The sequence below is a fragment of the Mirounga angustirostris genome, unplaced genomic scaffold (genome assembly GCF_029215605.1).
Source record: "Mirounga angustirostris isolate CCGP_5_RB_7025 unplaced genomic scaffold, mMirAng1.0.hap1 SCAF_13, whole genome shotgun sequence".
In the NCBI taxonomy this organism is placed as follows: domain Eukaryota; kingdom Metazoa; phylum Chordata; class Mammalia; order Carnivora; family Phocidae; genus Mirounga; species Mirounga angustirostris.
The window spans coordinates 84,077,177-84,100,812 of record NW_026991721.1 but is presented as its reverse complement, the minus strand read 5'-3'; the positions used below and the strand labels follow the sequence as shown (position 1 = coordinate 84,100,812).

The window sequence follows — 23,636 nt, the reverse complement described above, 5'->3', positions numbered from 1 at the left end:
TGCAAAGGAAGACCAAGACAAACAGCAGGTTCTGAGAGGGCTGGGCAACCGGGGCTCGCCAGAGGACAGCTCAGCTGCATGGTTCCTGAAGCAAGGCATCTCCAGAACGGCAGGAGAATGCTGCCATGGACATTTTTATAGCATAGCACTTGCTATTTTATAAAGCTTGTTCTTACGATTCACTTCTCAAAACGGTCGTAATATATTTGTCCCTTTTTCTAAGAGAGAAATGTTAAGTCCCAATGAAGCTAAGTTACCTGACCACTTCCTCACAGCTGATTAAGTGGCAGAACTAGGGTTTCAATCAGGCTGTTATTGCTTCCAGCTCATTATACTCTATAGACGCTGAAGCCATCTCATATTTAAGAAACAATGGGAACAGACTTGAAGAAATTAAGGTGGGGGGGATCAGAAAGTGACTGAGACAGGTGTCAAATCCAACGGCTGTTTACATGTGCAATCGAACTCCCATGTTTCCCATAAGCAGGCACTGTTAACTTCAATGAAAAATACTCTTCAGGAAGGTTCCTCAACAATTCCCCACTGCGGAGAGGAAGAACAGTGCCAGCTTCCTTAGCACGCCGCCCCAGACAGGCCCCTCTCCCGGCCCTTGCCCCTCCTTCCCTGCAGCCTGTGCCTTGTAGTTCTCCACAGCTTTTATTCATTTTACATGTCTTGATTGTAGTACAATAAACAGAATCTACAATTCGCCATCTTAACTATTTTCAGTGTACAGCTCTGGAGTGTCACGTCTACTTACACGGTTGATAAAACAGGAATCTGTTTTCATTTGGCAAAATTGAAAACTCGGTACCCATTACATGCTCCCCATTCCCCTAATTCCCAACAACCACATTTCTACTGTTTCTGTGAGGTTGACCATGCTAGGTACTTCAGATATGTGGAATCATACAGTATTTGTCTTTCTGTGGCGACTCTGTCTTTGCACACATTGTTCACTGTTTCTCTGGACACCCTCCCCATGTTTTTACTGGTTAATTCTCATGAATCTTCCAGGAGTCAATTCACATATTATCACCTCAGGCTTTCCATGGCCCTCTACTCTCAATGAAGTGCCCTTCCTATATATTTAATAGTGTATTAATCACACTTGAGAGTTGTCTATGTTTTAACCCCTTGATACTCAAGGTGTGGTTGAAGATCTGTATTCTCATTGGCATACATCTGGGAGCTTGTTAGAAATGCAGCATATACTTTACCACGGTCCCAGGTAAATCACATGTACACTAAAGTTTGAAAAGCACTGTTCTAACTCCTTAGAAAGAGGCCTGCAAACAACTCATGGGCTAAATCTGGTCAGCTGCCGGTTTCTGCAAACACAGTTTTGTTGGAACACAGCCACAGTCATTGATCTATGTATTGTCTATGACTGCTTTCATGCTACAATGGAAGAGCTGAGTTGCAACAGAGACCACCACCATATGGCCAAGCCTGGACTATTTATTCTCTGCCCCTTTACCAAAAAAGTCTGCGAACTTCTGCACTAGATCGTGAGCTCCTTAAAAATGAGAACCTGATCTTATTCTGAGAAGAAACACAGACTAGTATAATGGTTATTATGCATGTAGGCTTGAGGGTAGACTGGCAAGATTTGTATCCAGGCTCTGCCATTTCTTTGCAAGTGACTGTGGGCAACTCACAATCTCTCTGTGCCTTGTGTTCCTCATCTATGAAATGGGGATAGATAATAGAACCTACCTTACAGGGCTGTGTATGGGTTAAATGAGTTACTCCAGGTGAAGTGCTTCATGTGGTGCCTTCAGCAAATGTTCTTAGCCGATTCCAGGTATTTTTAGAGTACCATGGGGGATCTGTTGATGTTGTACAGATGATGTAACAGACATTGTCTATTAACACCCATCCTCTGCTTCTTCCTTGCTAACATCTAATTTTTTTAGGTATCTAACTTTCCTGGAGCGTGACCTCCTCTCTGTGGGGGAAGGGGGTAAATACTAGTGCAAGCCAACCAGGTAATGCCATTTTCAATAGATTGGCTTAGGGATGCACAGTTCTGGCCAATGAGTCATGAGAAGAGCATTCTTGAAGGGTTTCTGGAAAAAGGTTTCCTCATTCTTTAAAAGAAAACATGGAAGAGATGACTCTGTTCTTTCATACTGTTACATATGAATGTGATGCTCCGAACTGCAGCAACCAGGTAGGCAGTCTGAGAACCGGACAAGCATGTTTACACAAGCATGTTTACAACAGCAGAGGGGAAAGATGGGAAGAATCTGGGCCCTTTATGAGGTCGGAGTTGCTGAATCCATCCGCCCCTGGGGCTTACCTACTCAGGTACTCATTTTTGGAAGAAAACAAAATTCCCTTTGAGTTTTCCTTCAGTCCAAAGCATCCTGACTCATATAACCATATACACATATTTTTACTCCACCTAGGACCTAACAACTGTTGTTGGGTGCTATAAACAAAGAAAAGAGTAGCAACTGGAAATGAATGTGCTGGGTAGGGCCAAAGAAAAATCACGAACATTCTGGGTTAGTGCAGGCCCTATTCTTCATTGCCTTTTATCACTTCTCAGCTGGGAGCATCTTTTCTTAATACCTGTGGCTCTCTCCCAAGTGCTGATCTCCCTTGTTGTCTGTGCCTGCTACCCAAACTTGACTATTTCCTTGGTGATATCCATGATTTCCCTTCTAGACAGGAGGAAGGCCTGAGGACAGATTATGTTTTGGGGCACAGACCACAGAGGTGGCATCTCTTATGCAACATGAAATATAAGAAGTTTTCTTTGGGTTGGAAGTGTCAAAAAATTGCTCAGAATTTATAGCCACGGGGATTTTATGGTGCGTCAGTTTACGTACTGGCTCTGTGTGACATCTGAGCCCTAATAGCAGAGATTCAAAGCAATGTAGGTGGCTAAGTACATATGAGGGTAAAGTATCAGAAGAGAAGGGTAGTGGAAATGAGCTGGCTACTGCATCTATCCTGAAGAGCATCCTGGCCCGAGCTGAAAAAGGTGAAGGATCGGCTTCAGTAAGTGAGGCTGGATTCCCTGCAGTCCCACACTCCTGCAAATACTTACTAAAGCTAGAAATGCTGCGCTCCTTCTGCCTGTGAATGTCCGGGGTGGGAGAAGCTCTGAAGCCATAAAGTCGCTGTAAAAATCATATTTTAAGGCTAGAAGGTACCATGAGACATGATCTCATTCATCTTGTCCTTAGGCAGTAATCGCCTACCTAAAGCCTTCCAATCATAGCATAACACATTTTATGGGTAAAAGCCTCCAGAGGAGTATAAAAAGTGTAAGACTGCACAACTTTCTCCCATAAACCACTTTGTGTGCACATCATCTACATCAGAGTCTGAGAACCTGATGCCCATTCTAGACCCATCCCATGCTCATCAGTCTAAGTCCAGTCTAAGTCCAAGATCCCCCTTCAAATGGGAGGATCCATAATTCAGTGACAGAAGGGCACTAATAGGCAGGTGCAAAGCTAACGGGATGAGGGGCACAAGGCAAGGGTCTCCCATGACCTCCTTAAACCTTTTCTGTCAGCTACTCACATGCATTTAATGTATAGGACTTCCCTTGTCAACACTGTCTGCCTCCTTTCCTACCAACAAGTTCTCCTAATTGTTCTATTCTTCTAAGACACTACAGCCTGATATAGCACCTTCGCCTTCATCTTCAAGTGTTCTTAAAGACTCATTAGATCCTTAAAGAACAGGAAGTAAAAAGCTTTTTGTGGGTAATCAATTCCCTGCAGGTTTGCTAATATTATTGGTTCAGTTTAAAAGTCCCCTGCTGGAGACTTGTGAAGAGAGAAGCCCCACAGCCCCCTGGGTTTCCTACTCTTTGGGCATTCCCAGCCACGGAGCAAGCGTCTCCATTCCCTTTGGAAGCACTGGGCTGAATAAGCAATCCGCCATGCGATTCTGAAGGGAGATAGAGGGAAGGTCATAAAGACCCAAACTCAACTGCTCTTGGAGAAGGGTTAGGAGGAAAGCGAATAAATAAAATCTGTGATGCAACTCTCTTTCAGGAAAGGGTGTGGAGAGTGGGGTGGATCTACCAAGAAGCTTTGGCAATCTGCTTTGAAGTCTTCTGCACAGAAAAAGTGTAGCCACCCAGGGAAGCAGCCTTCAGTGACATCCTCCATAGGGCTGATGTGTTGGAAAATAGTCAATCAACAAAAAGTCCCTTGAGAAATGTTTTCCTTCCTTCTTCTGGAATTGTTGGGAAACTAGACAGAACGTGGGGGGTCTGGCTTTCAAGAGTGGTCCTGAATGAATCTGCAGTTTCCTGGTGGGAACAGAGAGCTCTAGAAAATTGTCTGCTCCTCCAAGAGATCTGGCTATCAGTTTTCACTTGGTCTATCTACAGCTTGTGTGTTGGAGGATTAGGAACATGTATGCACAGGACCAGGCTCCTGGCAAACAATCTTAGGGAGGAGGGCAAAGGAGAGGCAAAAGGGGCTCATTCTTCTACCTTACAGATTCCTTTTCCAGGATCTACCCACCAGCAACAATCCAAACACCACAGAAAAAGTATGGAAATGGATATGCATATGATTGGTACATATTTCCCCCATCATCTGCTAGGTCGCCTGCTCTGTGGAGTAGAGCTGGGGGAGAACTGTGCCCCTGGGACCCGAGGTCTTCTGAGCTACAGTTCAGCTGCAGAGGGCACAGGTTCCTGACTGGTCGCAGGGTGGCAGAGCAACTCTCCTTTCCCAGCCTTCAAAGAATGGGTGAATAACCTATGGCTAAGGGGAGACACCCATTCTCTTGGGGTTGCCTGGGGTATCTGAGGCAGAGGTGGTTACGGCAGACTCCTCAACGGAGGCACTGAGATCCAAGAATTCCAGGATGATGTCCCAAAGGCAGTAAATCAAGTGCCTGAAACAAATGGACAAAACAACTTAGAGGAGGGTCTGGCTTAGTCAACAGACACCAGATCCTGTTTATGACATTTATTTTCCCTTCCCCTCCTTGCCCATTACTGATATCCTTAGTGAACTCTAAATTTCAGTAGCCAGATGAAGGCTCTGCCATGAAATAAAAGTTTGGTGACTAAAGGTTATGACCCCAATAAAGGTGCAAATAGAACTTGAGACTAGATTTTAGGAAATTCTACATTTATTTATATAGCTACCTTAGCACATCAGCACTGCCCTGAAGAACTGTGAGGGAGGGAAAAAATCCCTGTGATATCAACTTACTAAGAATTTTCAGAGCTTCTGACTATGGCTGTTTCTCGTAATTAATCATCACAGATCCACAGGTGACAGGCAGTGAAGCAAAAGCCAGCACCCTTGGGTAGTGATGGTGAATAGATACAGTCTGCTTCGGGACAGGGTTTGAGAAAGGACTGCAAGTCCTGAATACTTTTCAGAAGCACTGTATCCCAAGGTACCAGCCAGGGAAATACCTACTTCCTCTGGATTATTCTAGTGGTGTTCACTCAGTTATTTCCAGTCCTTTTATCAGAGCTCAACCTCATTATCTTGTGTCCTTCCTATTAAACAAAGACAATTCCTGATTCTAACGCTAAATCAGCTTTGCTGTGAGGCCTTGAATGTTGAGCTGAAAATCATTATCCAGCCTGTGGTATACAGGCCAGGTATACACAGTGGTATACAGTGTTCACAGGGGCTGGCACATGTTGAAAGAAGTGTTAAGCGCACTGAATAAGCCTGGAGGGTGACAGGACGTTTTCAGTAGCTCACATGGGGGCCTGCATCGAGTTCTTCCACATGCCAACAGTGGCGGGCCCAACACCGGCTCACTGCTGCATGAGAACCTGCTCAGAAGCAGGCAGTGTGGGTTTTCCTTCGTGTGTGCGGACCCGGGCATCACACTCTGCAGTCAGGGCCCAGGGCAGAGAAAGACTGCAGTTCCATTCGTCTCAGTGTGCGCTGCTCACTTAGAAACCGTGGACACCTCTGAGACCAGAGACAGCTTCAGCTGTGGAGATGCTGCGTACATGCCTTTCAGCCTACCTGTTGATGAGGGGTTGCCGTAGTGACTCCAAGACGAGACTCCAGCTCAGCCGGCATCTGTTCACCCCAAGGATTTCTACCACAATATCTGAAGAGGAAAAATAAGCATGTGGTTGCAGTGTTACCACTGAAGCCTTAGATTCTAAGGAGATTATCTTGTGGTATCTGCTATCTTTGTCCAAATTGGGTATTTCTGGCAAACTTCTGAACCACATAGCCAAACTAAAACAGGGAAAAGCTAAGAAAAATGTTTCTTAAGTGTTTAAATAAGAATGGACCTGAGGAAATAATTCTGTAACCTGTCACTGCAGGTACATCTGATGTAACAGTTTAGGGTGGAGAACGGGGGTTGATAAGAGTATATAAGGAACTAGAGGGTATTATGCTAAGTGAAATAAGCCAATCAGAAAAAAACAATTATCATATGATCTCACTCATATGTAGAATTTAAGAAACTAAACAGAGGAGCATATGGGAAGGGAGGGAAAAACAAAACAAGACGAAATTAGAGAGTGAGACAAACCATAAGAGACTCTTAATCACAGGAAACAAACTGAGAGTTGCTTGGGGGGTGGGGGGATGGGGCAACTGTCTGATGGGCATTAAGGAGGGCACGGGATGTAATGAGCACTGGGTGTTCTATGCAACTGATGACTCACTGAATTCCACATTTGAAACTAATAATACACTATATGTTAATTAGTTAAATTTAAATAAAAAAATAAATACAATAGAAAACAGAGAGTATATAACGTTGTCCTAAGAGCTAACAGTTCACTGCTGTACCCTCATTACTACAGCACAGCCACAGGTAACAAACTGCCTTCCCTACCTTCTAAAAATGTATAGAAAGTAAAGAAAAAAAAAATGCTCTTCAGAGTTTGTTTTTATCTACTGCTAAGGATGATATACCTTATTCAATGACCCCAATTTATCAAGGCTGAACTTCTGTGGGACATATCATTTTCTTCCTGGTCCAAATACCATGAGTTGGCAGAGAACCTGAAATCTTCCTCTGGTGGGAAGAGTTCTGAGACCTGCCTCTGTGGTGTAGGCAGAGCTGTTATTACTCCAAGTATCTGTAGGATTCTCACCTACTATTTATGGTGTGGTCATAGGGATCCTTTCCATTCCCTCAGCGTCACTTGAATGAGGGGTAAAAGAATCACAGCTCTGATCATTTACCTATTAGCCTGAGAAATGGTGGGTCGACAGGTTTTTGAGTCCAGGTTTTTGAGGGGTGTGGGGTAATGGTGGCAAAGCAGGATGGGAAAGGAATAATTATCAGTATAACCAATCTCATTGTCCAATTACCTGGCAAGATTCCCATGAGGCTCTGCAAGGCCTGTTTTTCAGCAGCCACTTTCTGCTCCTGGGTCCTCACAGGCCGTGGACACTTCGGTAAAATACCACCAGGCCAGATGGACTCCTGAAGAAGTCGGAGGTACTGCACCCAGCGCTGTGGACATGTTAGATTAGCCACCTGTACCTCTAGCCACCTGTGGTGGAAGAGAGGAGAAGGTCAGATAAATCTGAAGGCAAGACTGTGGCAAGGCAGGTGAGCAATCAGAACAGGGCAAAGCAAAGGGAGTGCCAACTCTCACAAGTGACATCAAGCCAATTCGACAACTTGGGACCAGAGAATTTGAAGATGAGTAATAATAATAATTTGTTATTTACTGTCTACTAGGAGCTCCATGTTGTATCAGGGGTTTCACAAAACAGAGCACTAGAAGGGCCCCTGTCTCTGGGCGGGACTGGAGCTTGCCAACTATCCTCTGGTGGGAAGCACTGTCCTCTCAGCAATGTGCACACATAGCCTTCAGAGTTAAGGGTTTGGTGATTTTACACAAATCCTTCTGCTTTGCCACCCTGTCCATACCCAGCTGCTCTTCACGTCCCCATGAGCTGTTCTGAGAGTGCCCTTCATCTGTCCTTTGCTCATAAAAGTCCTCTCACTGACAAGGCCCTCTTCTTTCCAGTAGAAGTCTGCCATTCTCGCAAGACCTGTTGAGCCCCACCTCCTCCACAAAATTCTTCTTGATCATTCTAGCCAGAAGCGCTCCTCTTTCTCCCCTCAGACCTCCTCTGGCACTTAGTTCTATTGCACACGTTTGGAACTCATATTTCACTTTGGAATATAAATTATTTCCTCATATGTTTACCGCTCTACTTTTCCAACTAAATTATAAGCATCACAAGAATTCTAGGTCTTACACTTTTAAAAAGTTTCCCACAGTGCCTTGGTGCTCAAGAAATGTTTGTTGACTGACTAGCAATTGTTCTTATGACAATGAAAATTTCCTCCTTTATCTCACATTCAATAAATGAGGCAATAACTCTGAGGGGGCAAACATACCAAATCTGCAGTTCCTGCAAGGCATTTTCACTTTCATTCTTTATTTGTTCCTGCATGTTTTCAGAGTGATATGGTTACTAGCTGAGGTTCAAGGCTGCCCAGGCCTCTTTAGTACATAGCAGGGCTGAGACTGGCAGGGCTCCGCCTATAACGAACGGACCATCAACCATGTCTACTCTGTTTGGTACTGCACCACATGGCAGTCCATGCCATTGCTCCTATACCCGAGTTACTTGTCGCCCATCCAAGAGCAGAGGGGGCTGCCAAGGCAAACTTTATTTAACCTCCACTCTGCCAGACAGTCTGCATTCCTCTCAAGCTAGGCATTCCAGCCTTGGGGGCTGCAATCCCCCAAGCTGAGGGCTCACAAAGGATTCTAAGAATAGGAAGTCTGAAAGGTAATGGCAGGGCAGGAATGGCAGACACCGATGGAGATCAAGGGCGGCACAAAGCTGCTCTTGCCCAAAATAGCCATCAGGATCGTATTTGTTATTATTAGGGCCACATCTCCTTTTTATAGGGCTTTTCATTCAGGGAGCCTAAGACGCCTGATGAAAGGGATCCAGTAGCAAGAATTTCTGTTCCTGTTTATAGAAGAGGGTCAGCAAAGGGAGGTGGATGCGATGCCCTCATCAGATTCTCTGCAGGGGATCAAGTGACCCAACTCTCGTTCTTCATCTCAAGCCATAAATGCTTGTGTGACTTCTGCTAAGGTGAAGGATGTGTACCAGGGTCTCATCTGAGTGACTGGAGGGAGGGGGCGAACACCTGAAAGCCAAAATCTTGAACTCCTCCAAAAAGTCAGGAGAACCTTACACCAGAACCCTTCAGCTGGAATTAGTTCTAGCTCAGTTTCTCATTCGCATTTGCACATAAGCCAGTGTGCCCTGATTCTTGTCCTCTGGGGCCACTGACGCCTGTGACCCCACTCTTCAGAGGCACCTCAGCATCCACTCAATCCTTCTCAGAGCAGAACAGTCACCAGTAAATCTGGGTACTTCAGTCACCTTCTGGGCATCTTACAAAAGAGGAGACTGACCGTTGTGAACTACTGTTAATTCACGGGATAGGAACAGGCCCCCGTGCGGCATCACGCCAAGGATGTCCTCTTTGTTCTCTTCCATTGTGACTTGGTGACTCAAGCACACCAGCTGGGTGCAAAACAAATTTTAGCATGTGGCAAAACATGAATGTATAAATGTATACAAATCTACAGGACGACAGCTTATTAAACTCTAAAATGGGAATGTTGGGAAGAAGAACCAAAGTAGGGAAAGTAAAAATAAGCCCTTTGATAATGAGGGTGAGTCAGTGAGTCAAGCCAAGTTGCGGGAGTTATGCAGAACGGACAGACAGAACTCAAGCCTCCAAGTAAATGTCAGCTGCTGATAAAGGAACGGTCAAGCACTATAAATCCTGAGGCACAGAACTGATCAACAGAAGGCCCTAGAAGAGTAGGTCCCAGGAATGTAAGGAACATAAGAAACCTAAGAAAATATAAGACTTGCGAAAACTGGTGGAAATGAAACAAACTACATGTCTAAAAAGAGGCACATAATGTAGAAAGTGGCTTCTACCCATGAGCTGCTGTGGTTTCTGTTACCCTTACTCTTCTCTATACCCCAAAGGTGAAAGACGCCAATCACACACACTGGTACCATGCAGATTTAGACATTCACCCTTTTCAGGATTCTCCTCTTGCCCAGGTTCCTCCCACCCTTCCTCCTCCACGAACACAGAGGCTTTCTCCTGGACATCTGGGGTTAGGCAGGTTTCATTTCCTAGCCCCAGGCAGCCTGTGGAAAAGAGGCAGGGCAGCAGTTCTAGCTCACAGAACTTCTGAGGTATGCTATCTCATCACAAATGATGAGCATCCCAAAGCGGAAGGAAAAAATGATACAGCCCAAACCAAGAAAACGACCAGGGCCAACTACTTCCACTACCCAAACTGCCCTGCCCCTCAGACAAAACAGAAAGAATCTGTGAGCTTTAGAACAATTTCCAAGACATTTTTTGTTATTCCACAAAATGCCTTTTTAAAGTTGTAAATGGCCAGACTTGGGGCTCCCATATTATTTGCCTTGCCTAACACCTAGCATAGAACCAACAACTGATGACAAGGAAGAGGGCAGGGATTTCTTCATCCAATGAGCTCTTCTCCCCCTTCCATCCCCATTTTCCCTTCCTCTTCTTCTATCATCCTTCTCCAGAGTGGAGCTCCACACATCCCACCACAGTGCTTTATCTAGCCTTACTAACTCCCTTCATCCTGCTCAGTTCACTGAAATTGGGTTAGAGTAGAGAAGGCGAAGAGATTAACATTGGTAAATTAAAAAAGAGACTGACGCCTTAGCTTCTTATTAGTTCCCTTCATCTCTCTATTCCACGTGTTGTCTTTCTATTCTTAACCTACAAGTGGGAAAGTTAAAAAGAAATCTGTGTCCCTATAGCTCTCTTGAAGCAAAAGGAATGGAATGCATGTGTCTGAAGTCCAACGTACCACAGGCGCTTTGCCACTATAAATTTCTGGAATCTGCTGGTACTCCTTACTATTATGTGCTCACAGAAATCTTTTTTTTTTTTTTTTTTACTATTATGTGCTCACAGAAATCTAAAGTTTCAAGGTGGACACACACACACACATCCCTTGATTTATTGTAAATTATTTATAAGAATTCATTTACCAAATACAAAAGTTATTGTTATGTAATTCAATACTCATGAGATAACTACACTAAAATAAATACGGTAGAGAATAGCCACAAATAGCATTGGTTTTATTTTCTACTACTATTCCAGTTCTGATATTTGATTCAGAGCTATCTCCTTCTACCGTCCTACCTTTTTTCCCCATTAGGAGAAGAAGGAAAAAAGCCAAACCAGGTCTGTTCTGTCAGGCAGCCTTACTAGTGGGCCCAGAAATAGCCAATAAAATGAGAAAAAAGCAACAGCAGATTGACACTGAGATGTCCAAGAGCTTCTCTTGATGCCAGACATGGAAGGAGGGAGGACGTGGAGATTAGGGCTCTCCACTACACTGGGAGTGAATGTCTAGTCCGTGTTCACAAGAACCTGGTCTGAAATAACTACAGATAGAGGAATGAAGCAGTGGCTAAAAAGGAGACAGTTTAATGCTAGGGCTTAAGATGGCACCTCAAGGTTAGCAGAAGGTCATTTCCCATCAAAACAACAGAATCAAATCTCATGAGTAGGGGGAGAAAGCTTTATAGGGACCATGTCTAATCTAATTAGCCACGGTCCCTTCACTTCCTTCCTAAGAGCTGCTATGGCTAAGTGAGAAGGGGCCCTGAATTAGTTGGTCTAATGGGGAGGTCCGCGAAGTCATAACACAGAAAATATTCCTAACAGCAGTAACAATCTTCTAACAAAAATGCCTGGTGCAGTCCAGATGAAAGAAAACAAGAGACTTATTCCTCATACCCTTTTTATCCACCCGGCTACGTCTGTGGGCAACCCAAGGGCAATTACACTTCCACATCACTTTAATGTACCAAATACAGTTCAAAGAAAAAGAGAGAGTAAAAGAAGATCAGGTTACAGCTCCTACCATTCCGGACAGGTTTACAGTAGATTAGAAGTGTCAACTCATTTTATTACCCTTAGAGTAGGGTTTTCCAACCTTGGCACTACTGACATTTTGGACTGCTGATTCCTTGTTGTGGGGGGCTGTCCTGCACACTGTAAAGTGTTTAGCAGCATTCCAGCACTCCCAGGTACCTCTTTGGTGACAATCAAAGATGTTTCCAGGCGTTGCTGTGTGTCCTCCGAGAGGCAAAATCATCCCCAGTTGGGAATCACTGCCTTAGACTAGGGTATTGGATGCCATGTGTTGGGCCATTTCCAGTCATTTCAATACTCGTGGCTGTAGCACACTATTTCTCAAATTGTGGGCTGAACAGCATTAGAGGTGGCCACGCGCTCAACTTCGTGGTTTGTGACATTTAACAACATCTAAGTAGGAAAAATGAGAAAACATGGACGTGTATCTCATGTTTTGGGACCCTTCTGTTTCATACATGGATGTCTATATGTATCTATCGGATGTGTATTTGTGTGTGCGTGCATGTACCATGTGGTCACAGTGGGTCATGATGTAAACGTATTTCTTACTGTGGGTTGAAGTTTAAAAATAGCTAGAAAAACAGTGACATAGTATAAGGAATTAGGAGTTCCAAGAAAGGGGGAAAAAGCCCAAGCTACATTTTTAGCCTCCTGGAAACACTCCCCACCTCCACCCACCCCCAAGTACCCTGTAAAATGTTTACAATGGCATAAACCATGAACATTGTGTTCTGTACCCATAGTCCTAGCACAGTCCTACGAGTATTTGCTCATTAAATCGGTAGCCCCAACGCATAGGGTGGAGAGAAAGGCGATCTTGAGGATGATGATGTGGATCCAGGGCATTTCCCATTAAACAAGCTGTTTTTGCCAATTTCACACCTGATAAAAGTAACACTTCTCGTCCCTCTGATTCCTTTCCTAGGCCTCTGCCTTCCTGCCATGGCCCCTTCTCATGTTTACAGACAGTTCCTCCTTGTCAGCTCTCGGCTCTAGCCTTCTCAGTCCTAGAACTGGCCAGGCCCAGGTTACTCAGCTGTGTCTGAGAAAGTTCAGCATTGTTGCCCTCTGACTATGTATCTAGGTCACGATACTTTCCTGCCTTGTGTGGGGGAGAAGAATGGGGAGGAAATGAACTTCAAGGGCAAGAAACCCCTGTTTCTTTTTCCCAATAACTATGGTGAAATCTAAAACGGCTCATAGAGTCTACACAGTTTCTTCTTTGATTTTTGCTTTCATGTTTTAAATCATGGATCCACATCTTTAAAACATGTGCTTGAGGGAAGACTACATACTGCCTAAACACCATGCTTTAAGAATCTGAGTTCCATACTTCTATATCTAGCCACAGTTTTTGTTTTTGATTAGTAACGTACAAGTTACAGCTACAAAACTAATATGGCATTAAGAACTGAAGCATTCTGAATCGAGGAAGGAAGTTAAAGAAATCATCTGTTCAACCTTAGGTTATCTATTCCAATAATCTCACCAACTGACACATGAAAACAGAGAGCCAAAAAGGAGCACTGCATAGCAAAAGGCTTATGGGAACATACAACTTCATAACTGGAAGGAAACAGGTGATCCCTACCTCACTTCCTCCCAGAGTCGAAGTCGCCTGAGTAACATCATGGCAGAGCCAAGGGTTCTTGTCCATGAATCCAGAAAGTTGGGCTTTTATCTTAGCTCTGCCACCAATTAGGAATGTGACTCTGGGGAAGTTGCTTAATTCCTGAAAAGGATAACTGCAATTTATTAGAGATGCTCCTTAAATACGGGCAACCAAAATCCGCCTCGTTGTAACTTCTAGTCATTGTTCTTACTTCTACCCTCTGGAGTTAACAGGAAGTACTAAAGTTACTAGGTCGTATCTCTTTCAAAATGTACCAAAGACCTAAATGTGAGACCTGAAACTATAAAACCCTAGAAGAAAACATAGGCAGTCATTTCTTTCACATTGGCCATAGAAACATTTTTCTGTATATGTCTCCTCAGGCATGGGAAATGAAAGCAAATTAAACTATTAGTAACACACTAAAATAAAAAGCTTTTGCAGAGAAGGAAATCATCAATAAAACGACAAGGCTACCTACTGAACGAGAGAAGGTATTTGCAAATAATATATCCAAAAAGGGGTTAATATCCAAAATACATAAAGAACTCACACAACCCAACACCAAAAAACCCTAAATAATCCAATTAAAAATGGGCAGAGTTCCAGAATAAACATTTTGCATTTTTGAATTCAACTGTTATTTTCCCCCTAAGTCTCTTTTATAAGCTACACATCTCAATTCTGGCAACCTCAAAGTTGAGCACACAGAATATACTCAATAAAGTCCTGAAGAATGAAGGAGAGAAATGAACCATTCCACATCCTGGTGCCATCCCCTGGGTGTGTGCTGCTTTTTATTCTCTCTTAAAATGGAGTACCCAGAACTAAACACAACCTCCAGATGTGCCCTGACCAGCGAAAAATGAAAGAATGCAGAGGATTAGTGCCTTCCTTCATCCATACACTATACTTCTATTAATATAGTCAAGACTGTGTTGCCTTTTTGGGCACACACTTCAAAGCACTGACTCATACTGAGTTTTGCAGTCAACTAGGACCCTAGTTCCACATATGTACTTTAACAAAAAATCACATGCTCCTCTGTTAGGCCTGGTCTTGCCCTTCTGTACTTGTGCAATTTTTAAAAAAAATCTAAATTGTAATTACAATATTTCTATTAACTCCATCTTAATGGTTTTGATCTATTAGTCTAACCTTTTGAATCTTGATTTTTGTCATCCAGGGTATTAATTATACCTCTAATGTTACAGTTACTTACAAACTTAATGATGAAAAAATTAACCAGGATAAGAACAAGAAAAATGCTCTAACACTATAGAAATTTCCCTCCAGGATGACATACATTTGTTAGACAGATACTCTTGGGCTAAAGAAACTCAACTAACCATGGATCACTTAAAAGTACTATATATAGTCCATTGGGGCACCTGGGTGGCTCACTTGGTTGAACGTTGGACTCTTGATTTCGGCGCAGGTCATGATCTCAGGGTCATGATCTCAGGGTTGTGAGAGCGAGCCCCATGAGTACGGAGTCTGCTTGGACTTCTCTGTCTCCCTCAGCCCCTCCTTCTACTCACACATGTGCTCTCTCTCTAAATAATAAAATCTTTTTTTTTTTTTTAAAGTACTATAGTCCAGGCCACGTATGTCCATTTTGTCTACATGGATGTTATGAGAATATGGCAAAAACTTGTTGAAATCCACCTACAATTTAATAACCAATGCATTCCTTTAATTTAATGGTTTAATAATTCTGCTAAAGAAAGAAAGAAACCATGCTAATCAGGCAGGGCGCATTCCCACTGAACACATACTAATTTCTGGGGCTTGCCATTTCCCTCTCCGAGAATGTTCACAAAACATCTATTTAATAATCTGCTTCAGAAATTTCTAGAAATAAATGTCAAGTGTTAACGACCTGTATCCATTTTTTAATAAGGCAAGATATTTGTCCATCTCCAACTCAACACATCCTATATGCCATTTTTTTTTTTTTTAATGATCTTAGGTCTTCAATGATAATACAAATTTTTAGTTCTGTAGAATACAATTCATCTGGGTCAGGTACAGGAGCCTTAAAATAGGTTAAGTGCTCTCTTATTTGCATTCCTATTTTAGTCTTCTAGTTTAATTGTGTCTTTCCAATTCCTGTCAAACCATTTTCCTTGACAGAAAAAAACCCAGAAATTAAACAGCTTAGCAAACAGACCAATTCACTGTTGAATAAATGAATAAATGTTTTCTCAATGTAGCTAGTGAATACTATAGCATCTGTTTCAAAAAATTTACCTGTATTTTCTTTGCTTTTTTTTTTTTTTTTTTTAAGTCTTTTCTCCTAACATTTATTCACAACTTCAACTCTGAGTTTAAGCTTACTGGACACCATTCTTATTAGTTCTATTGCTACTATTTTGCATTACTCAGTATGTGTCCTCCCCTCTGCCCCTTTTTAAAATATATGCATACTTCTAGAATCAGTTAACTACCCTGGTTTCACCTGATCTTGATTCTTTCCTTTCCTCACTGGAATTCTGTGTTTGTTTATTCCATTTACTCCACACATATTGGTGGAGCTTCATGTAAATGCCAAAAGAGTAAGATTCTAAGGTTTTGTGGGAGGGGATCTTACCATTTTGATATCTTCCTCAGCATTTACCATAATAGTGCCAGTCATTTTTATATAATAAGCCACCAAGTACTGAATGAATCAGTCTTATTCCACAATTCTCAGTGATAACTTTGAGTGTTAGAATTTTAAGTTAACTCATTATTATGGCCTATAAAATGGTATTATTTTTTATCTCATCCTCTGTTCTGTTCTCCTGTGAATTCTATTAACCTTTCATCCACCTCCACTCTCCTGTCAGCTGTTTTCCATAATATCCAGTGTTAGCTTTAACTCAAAAAAAACCAAAACCGGGCGCCTGGGTGGCTCAGATGGTTAAGCGTCTGCCTTCGGCTCAGGTCATGATCCCAGGGTCCTGGGATCGAGTCCCACATCGGGCTCCCGGCTCAGCGGGGAGCCTGCTTCTCCCTCTGACCCTCTCCCCTTTCATGCTGTTTCTCTCTCGCTCGCTCTCTAAAAAATAAATAAAAATCTTTAAAAAAAAAACAAAACCAAAAAACTTTTTTTAGGCTTCTTGCTCTTCACTGAATTAACAGGTCTTCTGCCATGTATATTCTCTCTACATCCTTGAGTTATGCTCTATTTGAGTTGGGAATCTGCCTTGTGAGTATCATGTGCCAAAGAACAGAAACTGTGGAAACCTTCCCTTTGTACCAGCTTACACATTCTGCATTTTCCTTTTTCTTCCAAGGACAAAAGAACTTGCAGACAGAAGAAAAGATAAAAAATGCAATCTGGGCTCCCAGGTCCTTAGTCCTAAATTACTAGGAATACAGTCCCTGCTTCCTCATGTGTCATCATTTATTTTTACACAATAGGAGATAATAATGTACTGATTTGATGAGCAGCCATGGACTTTTAATCACATGTCAGATATGCTGGGCAGAAAGATACTATATTATCCTCTTAATTATGCATCTCAATCTACCCGGTAGAAAACAGAATCACTCTTAGTTCCTCCTTTTCCCTGTTCCAAATACACATACCCCCCTGCAACCCCATGGAATTACTGAAACAATCACTAAATCTAGGTGATGCTACCTCCTCCATCTCAGGCACTTCTTACCCTTTCCCATTTTTATAGCAATTCCTCCTCACCTTTCATTTCTACCGGTGCAACCCTTTCCTAATTTGTCTCCTTGGTTCTAACTTTCCCTCCTTCTATTAATCCTCCAGGGAACTACTTAAGTGATTTTCTTAGTTACAAAGTTGGTCATGTCATCACCTGTTTGCACTGTGTAAAAGGCTTCCCTGCAAATGGAGGCAAACTTGATCTCTGAATGGCTCACTGGCTCGCTCTGAGTCCGCACCCTCTTCAGGGTAATATGGCCCCTCCTGTTGCACATCTTCTATTCCTAATCATACCTGACTTCTTTGAGTATCACAAATTTGCCAGGCTGTTTACTGCTCTGCCACCAATACTCTGTTATCCAATGTCTGCTCTCAACTTCCCTTCATCCTTTCAATCCTGTCTCAGAAGTCACCTCTCCTGTGAGCTTTCTCTGGGCCTCTCATCGTCCATTACTTCATCCCTTCTATTCATCACCTATAGAGTCCTTTTTAAAATCCCAACTTTATATTCTAACTCCTTATTTATAAGATTGCCCCTCCAACTGGATATTAAACTTCCTAGGGTAGGGATTTGGGGTCTTGTTCTGTATTTTGATCACTTAACATCGTGTCTGGCACAGAATGGATAATCAACAAATATTAGTTACTATGGGAATTAATGCGCTCTGTGGGACAAACAATGGTCTTAAAGGATGGTGCACAGCTCAAAATAAGCTTTGCAAAAGGCAAACATCCCAATACTTAAAGCAGCAAAAGAATAGTAAGCTCTTCATTATTCATGCTTATGGAGGAAGGCAGTAAGAGATTTAAAAAATAGTGTACAATCTAGAAATCCTTTGTATTTGGCATTTTGTATGTCTTCATAGAAACATTTGGCAGATTTACTTTCCTAATAACCTTTTGTTTCAGATAACATTAAAATTAAACTGTGTGCCAACAAACCAGCTGTAGGGTAAATGCGCTAAGTATCCTGGGCAGTAAGTCAGCTGAGCTAGAATTAAGAATTCATCATGAATAATCCATGCAATTCACACCTGGTTATGTATTCCCCTGGAAGGTAAGAGAGGTAGAAGGAAAGGAGTGGGTCAGCCATGCTTTGTATCTGGCACTTTCTATAAATCCTAGAGAAGAGAGACACCTGCCAGCAGTCTATGTTTTTGTCACTTTTCCTGGCAAATAGGCCCAGAGGATAGAAGAAACTGAAAGTCAAGCAAAAGCAAAGGGGTTATGAGGACTGTGAGTCACACTTGTATTTTGGGAAGTGCCCCTGATGGATGGAACATCATCAAACTGATTCCAGACCATTACTTGAAGCTAGTAAGAAGAAAAGAAGATAGCAGAATGTTTGGGTAAAAAGTGACCAAAAGCAAGGGTCAGGTTACCTTTCTAACAAATTCAGAAGGAGAGGAACACATTTGAGAAGTTCTGTGTTCATGGGATAAATGAGACTAATTGCAAAGGGAGAGCTCTAGAAATTTGTTCTAGATTTAAGTATTGTGATAGCCTTAGGATTCCAATTTGAAAGTTTCTTACACAAATCTAGTGTACCTCTGAAGACCTTCAGATTAACTTTTCTCGGCCCCTTACTATGTTGCTAATGCACCATAATCCAGCTCTGAAACGTCACAGCTGATGGACTTGAAAGCTAGGCACAAAGTCATGCTTCTTGGATGGCTGTCTGTGCTCTACGTTTGATCCATGTAAAAGCAGCAGGACATCTGCCTCACAACCAGAAACCCCCTTAGAGTCTCTGGAACAGTCCACGCTTCTGCTCCAAGCCCAAGAGATTCCTCTGTCACCACACTTTTCAAGGCAATACTGAGTATAAAACTAGTTCATACTCTTCTAGGGAAAAGACACACTGAGTGGTCAGAGAGCCTCACACAGGCAGTGTGCAGTAATGAGTGGAAATAACACCGGGAAGCCGCAGTTTTGAGCCTGGCTTGACCACTTGAGTGAACTTCCTTCTTAATAAAATGGTCTAATTCTTGCCTTGCCTTCTTCACAAAGTTATATCAAGATCAAATGAGAAAAATGAAAGCATTTTTGAAAGTGCTTGCGTGTTTGTGCATGAGTTGAAGGCTCCTTTGGGTCCTCTTAAAAAACTCTACCAGGTCCTAGAAATGATAGAAAGATCCTGAGTGAGCTTTGCATTTCATGCCTCAATTGTCCCTTTTGCAAAAGGGACTCCCCTCCTGGCAGGCTCAGGGGTATACATATTAGAACAGTGAACCATTTCTGTCCTGTATGTTTAGGAAGATTAGGGAGAAACCCCAGGGGATTATGGGTAATGTGAAGATTATATTCCAGAATTCTTCCTAAAACAAGACCCCTATATAACAGTAAAACTTCAACTGCAAGGACTGGACTGCAGGATCCAAAATCTCTCTTTTCCCGTCTTTCCTCACTCCCGTGTGAACAGCAAGCTTGGGTCATTCTCAGTCACCAGGCAGCTATCATGAGCCTTTCTTTCTCAGCACCTAGGGCTCGAAGACGGGGGGAAGAAGGGGAAGGCTGATTAAAATGGCCACCCATTCAGAAGAATATTGAGTCCACGGAGGGGCAAAGGGCAGAGAGAGGGAGAGAAATGCTTAGAACTGGAGCACTGGAAAGAAAGGCAAGACACAAAGGAGGGCAGAAGGCACGGATTTCATTGTTGTCTTGACAACCAAACCCCTGTTGTTCTTGGTGAGTTTACCTAACAGCGAGCTGTCCAGGCTCTGCTCTGGGCAAACCCCACCACTGCAGGAGAGGAGGGAGGAGGGAAATGTGGAGGATGGAAAGATGGTAACTGTGTGCTCTAGCATGATGGGACTGGCTCCCGACGTCTAACTAGATTACAGGTTAGAGTATGCTCAGCCATGATCTGGAAGAGAATTAGGGACTGGGTTTAAATAAGCACACATGATAGGGTTCCAAATTATGCTGTGAAAATGGTTAGAGGAAGCTGGAAAAGACCAGCCTCAAAGAGGACAAGAGACAGACAGAAGCAGATGTCAAAGTTAAGGAAACAGGGAAAATACTGGAAGGAACACAGGGAAAAGGAACTATAATGAACAGAAGCACCTTGGGGAAGAAGGGGTAACCCAAAGGTATTTGTTTCCAGTTTCTTATCTATAGCCTGAATTTTACAACCTTTCCAAAAAAGACGGTTATCCATCCTGATACTAAGGATATGTAACAGAGCTGTGGTGATGACTCCACAATCTCCACATACTAGTAGGGATTTGGGGGCGACCACCTATGGTTAGAAAACAAGGGGGACAGGGTAGGAGGTAGAAAGGGGACTTATTTTGAAGCTGCATTTATATAACAAGCATACCATGTTTACACAGATTATGTATTTATTGGGGAAAGGCTAAATTCCCCCCACGAAAATCTCTGGCACCATACTTACATCAGCACTAGATTAAGGTGTATTTCCTACTAGTTCACCCCTACTCCCTCCCTGCACTAGTACCATAAGGTCTACTCCTCCACAGGGCACTTGGTGAATCTATATCTAAAGACAGAGGTAGGGGTGCCTGGGTGGCTCAGTTGGTTAAGCGGCTGCCTTAGGCTCAGGTCATGATCCCAGGGTCCTGGGATCCAGTCCTGCATTGGGCTCCCTGCTCAGCGGGGAGTCTGCTTCCCTCTCTCTCCCTCTGTCCCTGCCCCTGCTTGTTCGCTCTCTCAAATAAAATCTTTAAAAAATAATAAAAAATTAAGACAGAGGTAAAGATCGAACCTCAAGAATTAACATATGGCTGTGTCTCCAACACCAAGTTAACAGGAAAGAGCCAAATGATCTCCATCCATGGCTGAAAGCAGTAAGAAACACCCTTAATCATTTAAGAGGTGGATAAGATTCCCAACATCAGTGCAATCTAGCACTGACAATGTCTACCTCAGTGAGATGGAGATCTAGGATTCTGGTATCCAAAAAGGCCTTGAGTATAGGACCAACTATCTTACAGGGAGGGAATACCAAAAGATTTTTTTCAAATAGCTTATAGAGAATACCAGCAGATTTTTTTCGGATGTCCAGCTGGTTTAATCACCGTAGACTCTCTGGTTTACTGTAGGTTTCTGAGTCAAAATGTTCTCAAATGAATCAGCTCTAGCACTGACTCCTTGAGGGGTGGAATGCACTCAAAGGGGCAACTTCTGGCAGTACATACTGCTCAAAGAAGCAAGTGTCCACTGAAAACTGATCGGAAGAGAGGGGAGAAGGGTAAGAGATAAAAGAAACTGGGCTCATCTAAAAGTCACTGGCCTGGAGGAGAGGGCAGGTAAGTAGCTTCTAAATCATGGAACAAGACAGGGAATGGTTTCCATTACTATCACCACCAAGACAAGGACCTGTGATTACAAAATGAATACTCCCTCAACGAAGGCAAATGGGTATAGTTTAACCTGCAGTGCCACCTTGTGCCCAGAGGGAGAATTCCTGTTCTAACTCCCCAAGTTGCAATACCTTGCTGTGCTTTCCAAGACATATTTAACAAAATGATCTTTCTGTCTTCTGTGCGCATGAACACTCTCTCTCTCACATATACACACTGTCTCTGTCTCTCTCAGAGAGTAACTAGATGAAGATATTAAAAATATGTTTAAAGGTTACTTTTTATTTAGAAGCAGAAATAATGCCCTCTCCTCTCTTTAAAATGCTTCATGTCTGGAATATTCTTTACATTAAATCTATCTAAATGATACCTATCTTACATCTAGTTCTAAACACTTATTTTCCTCTATAAAGCCTCTCTAATGTTTATGCCCAAGAATCCTAATTTTTTTTTTTACTGTGTGTACAGTCATCATTTAGCTTCACATTGTTCAATATTTCTAATTGATTCATATGGGTTCTCTCTTCTCTTAGCCTGAAAGGACCTTGAAGTAGAAACAGTCAGACATTAGATCTGAAGAGCTAGCCGGCAGCTGCTACTTAGTAAGTACACACAGGCATCAAATCTTACACAGACTTTTCAAAAATTATTTGTAAAGAGGTCACCATAACAAGAACTACATAAAGTTAGTTTTCTAGGAAGCAAATGAAGAGGGTTAGGAGCACCTGGATTAGGCAGTTCCCTGGTTCTGAAGGAACTCTGACGTTCTGCTCTGGATATGACCAAGGAAGACTTTAAGTATATAAGGCAGGACGGAAGAGTGCATAGTTAAAGATCATATGAAGAAAGGGACCTGGATTTGAAGGATGCAGAAAAGAATTTCTGTCTCCCAGGGTCTTTTGCTACTAACAGATCCCAAAGCAAGCACACTATAAGGACTTTTCCAAAAAAACACATTAAAATGTAAACATATTCTTTACATCAGATATGCTCTGCCTTAGCAATTTAGAGTTCCCAAGGAAATGGAACATGGAGCTTGTAAAGATGACGAGAACTCACAGTTACTGAGAGCTTCTATGTGCCAGGTATGCGTCAAGAGGCTTTCATTATCATCTCTTATCTTCCAACTAACTTTATGAGCTGGGCACTCTTATTCCCATTTGGAGAGTAATGGAGGCAGAGGGAGGTTAAGTGACTTGTTCTAAGTCACACATATAGTAAGACACAGAGGAGGATTTGAATTCAGATCTGTCTGACTTCCAAGCCCATATTCTTATTTCCCTGTGTGGAAGGAAAGAGGCTGAGAAGCACAACAGCAGGACATGCTTCCAGAGAGGGCCAGCTTAGATGGGCCTCACAGTGGGAGGCCCATGGCAGAGAGGACACTATGTTCTTCTGGAAAGGAGAGTGCCGCTAGGATAGGAGAGGGCCTAAAGGGCCCAAAGGAAAAACCTCTTCTCAGGCTCAACCATGGCCCTGGGAATTTGAGGTGCTCACTTAAAGAGCTGTGGGGGAGGGATATAACAGAGACTCAGTTTACACTGGTGTTTCTTGTCCCCCAGCATGACTGAGGAATCCCTGAGAACTTCACTAGTGATAAAGAGAGGGACTGATTTGATTGGAATGGCATGTGATGTTCATTCGACCAAATTTGTTAAGTGCCTTCCATGTATATGATTAGGTGCTTATGACAGAATGATGAATAAGACAGAGTCCCCGCTCTGAGGATACTGAAACTGTCCTTCAGAACTGTCCTGGGTTCCTATTTGTAGCTACAGATGGGCAAGAGGTACCAGTAACTTGACCTGAAGAAAGGTACTGAGGTCTAAATACCTCACGAGATTGTTTTATTCTTAACTGATGCAATAACCAATTCTGCCTGAGTGTATGAGAATCTACACGCAGAAGTGCAAAAACACACAGACACAGGCAATCAGGTACCATGTATCTTTTACAACCTTAAAGCTGTATTCAAGTAGAACCTGTCAGTATAGGATAGAAAAGACAGGGTATCTTCATTTGAAGGTGGGTGTAGAGTAAGTGACACCCAAGAAATATGACAGGGAGGCCGCTCATAATAGGAGAGACTCCTGGGGCCCTTCTTGGCCCCATCTAC

The 23,636-nt window shown here is 42.8% G+C and overlaps 1 protein-coding gene across 3 annotated transcripts in view; it reads right to left on the bottom strand.

The window, feature by feature from the left end:
- Positions 1 to 638: 638 nt before the first annotated feature.
- The window catches only part of SNX19 (sorting nexin 19), a 43,520-nt gene continuing 20,522 nt past the window's right edge, over positions 639 to 23,636 (bottom strand). Inside the window, exons 9-11 of one of the 3 annotated variants that reach the window (XM_045894686.2) lie at positions 7,296 to 7,480; positions 5,982 to 6,069; positions 639 to 4,878 (exon numbers count right to left, since the gene is read on the bottom strand). In XM_045894686.2, the coding sequence (XP_045750642.1) occupies positions 4,746 to 4,878; positions 5,982 to 6,069; positions 7,296 to 7,480 (406 nt within the window). In that variant the 3' untranslated portion in view covers positions 639 to 4,745. Of the gene's footprint in view, positions 4,879 to 5,981; positions 6,070 to 7,295; positions 7,481 to 23,636 lie in introns of those variants that run through there. The other 2 variants (XM_064577218.1, XM_064577217.1) reach the window with 2 other exon arrangements.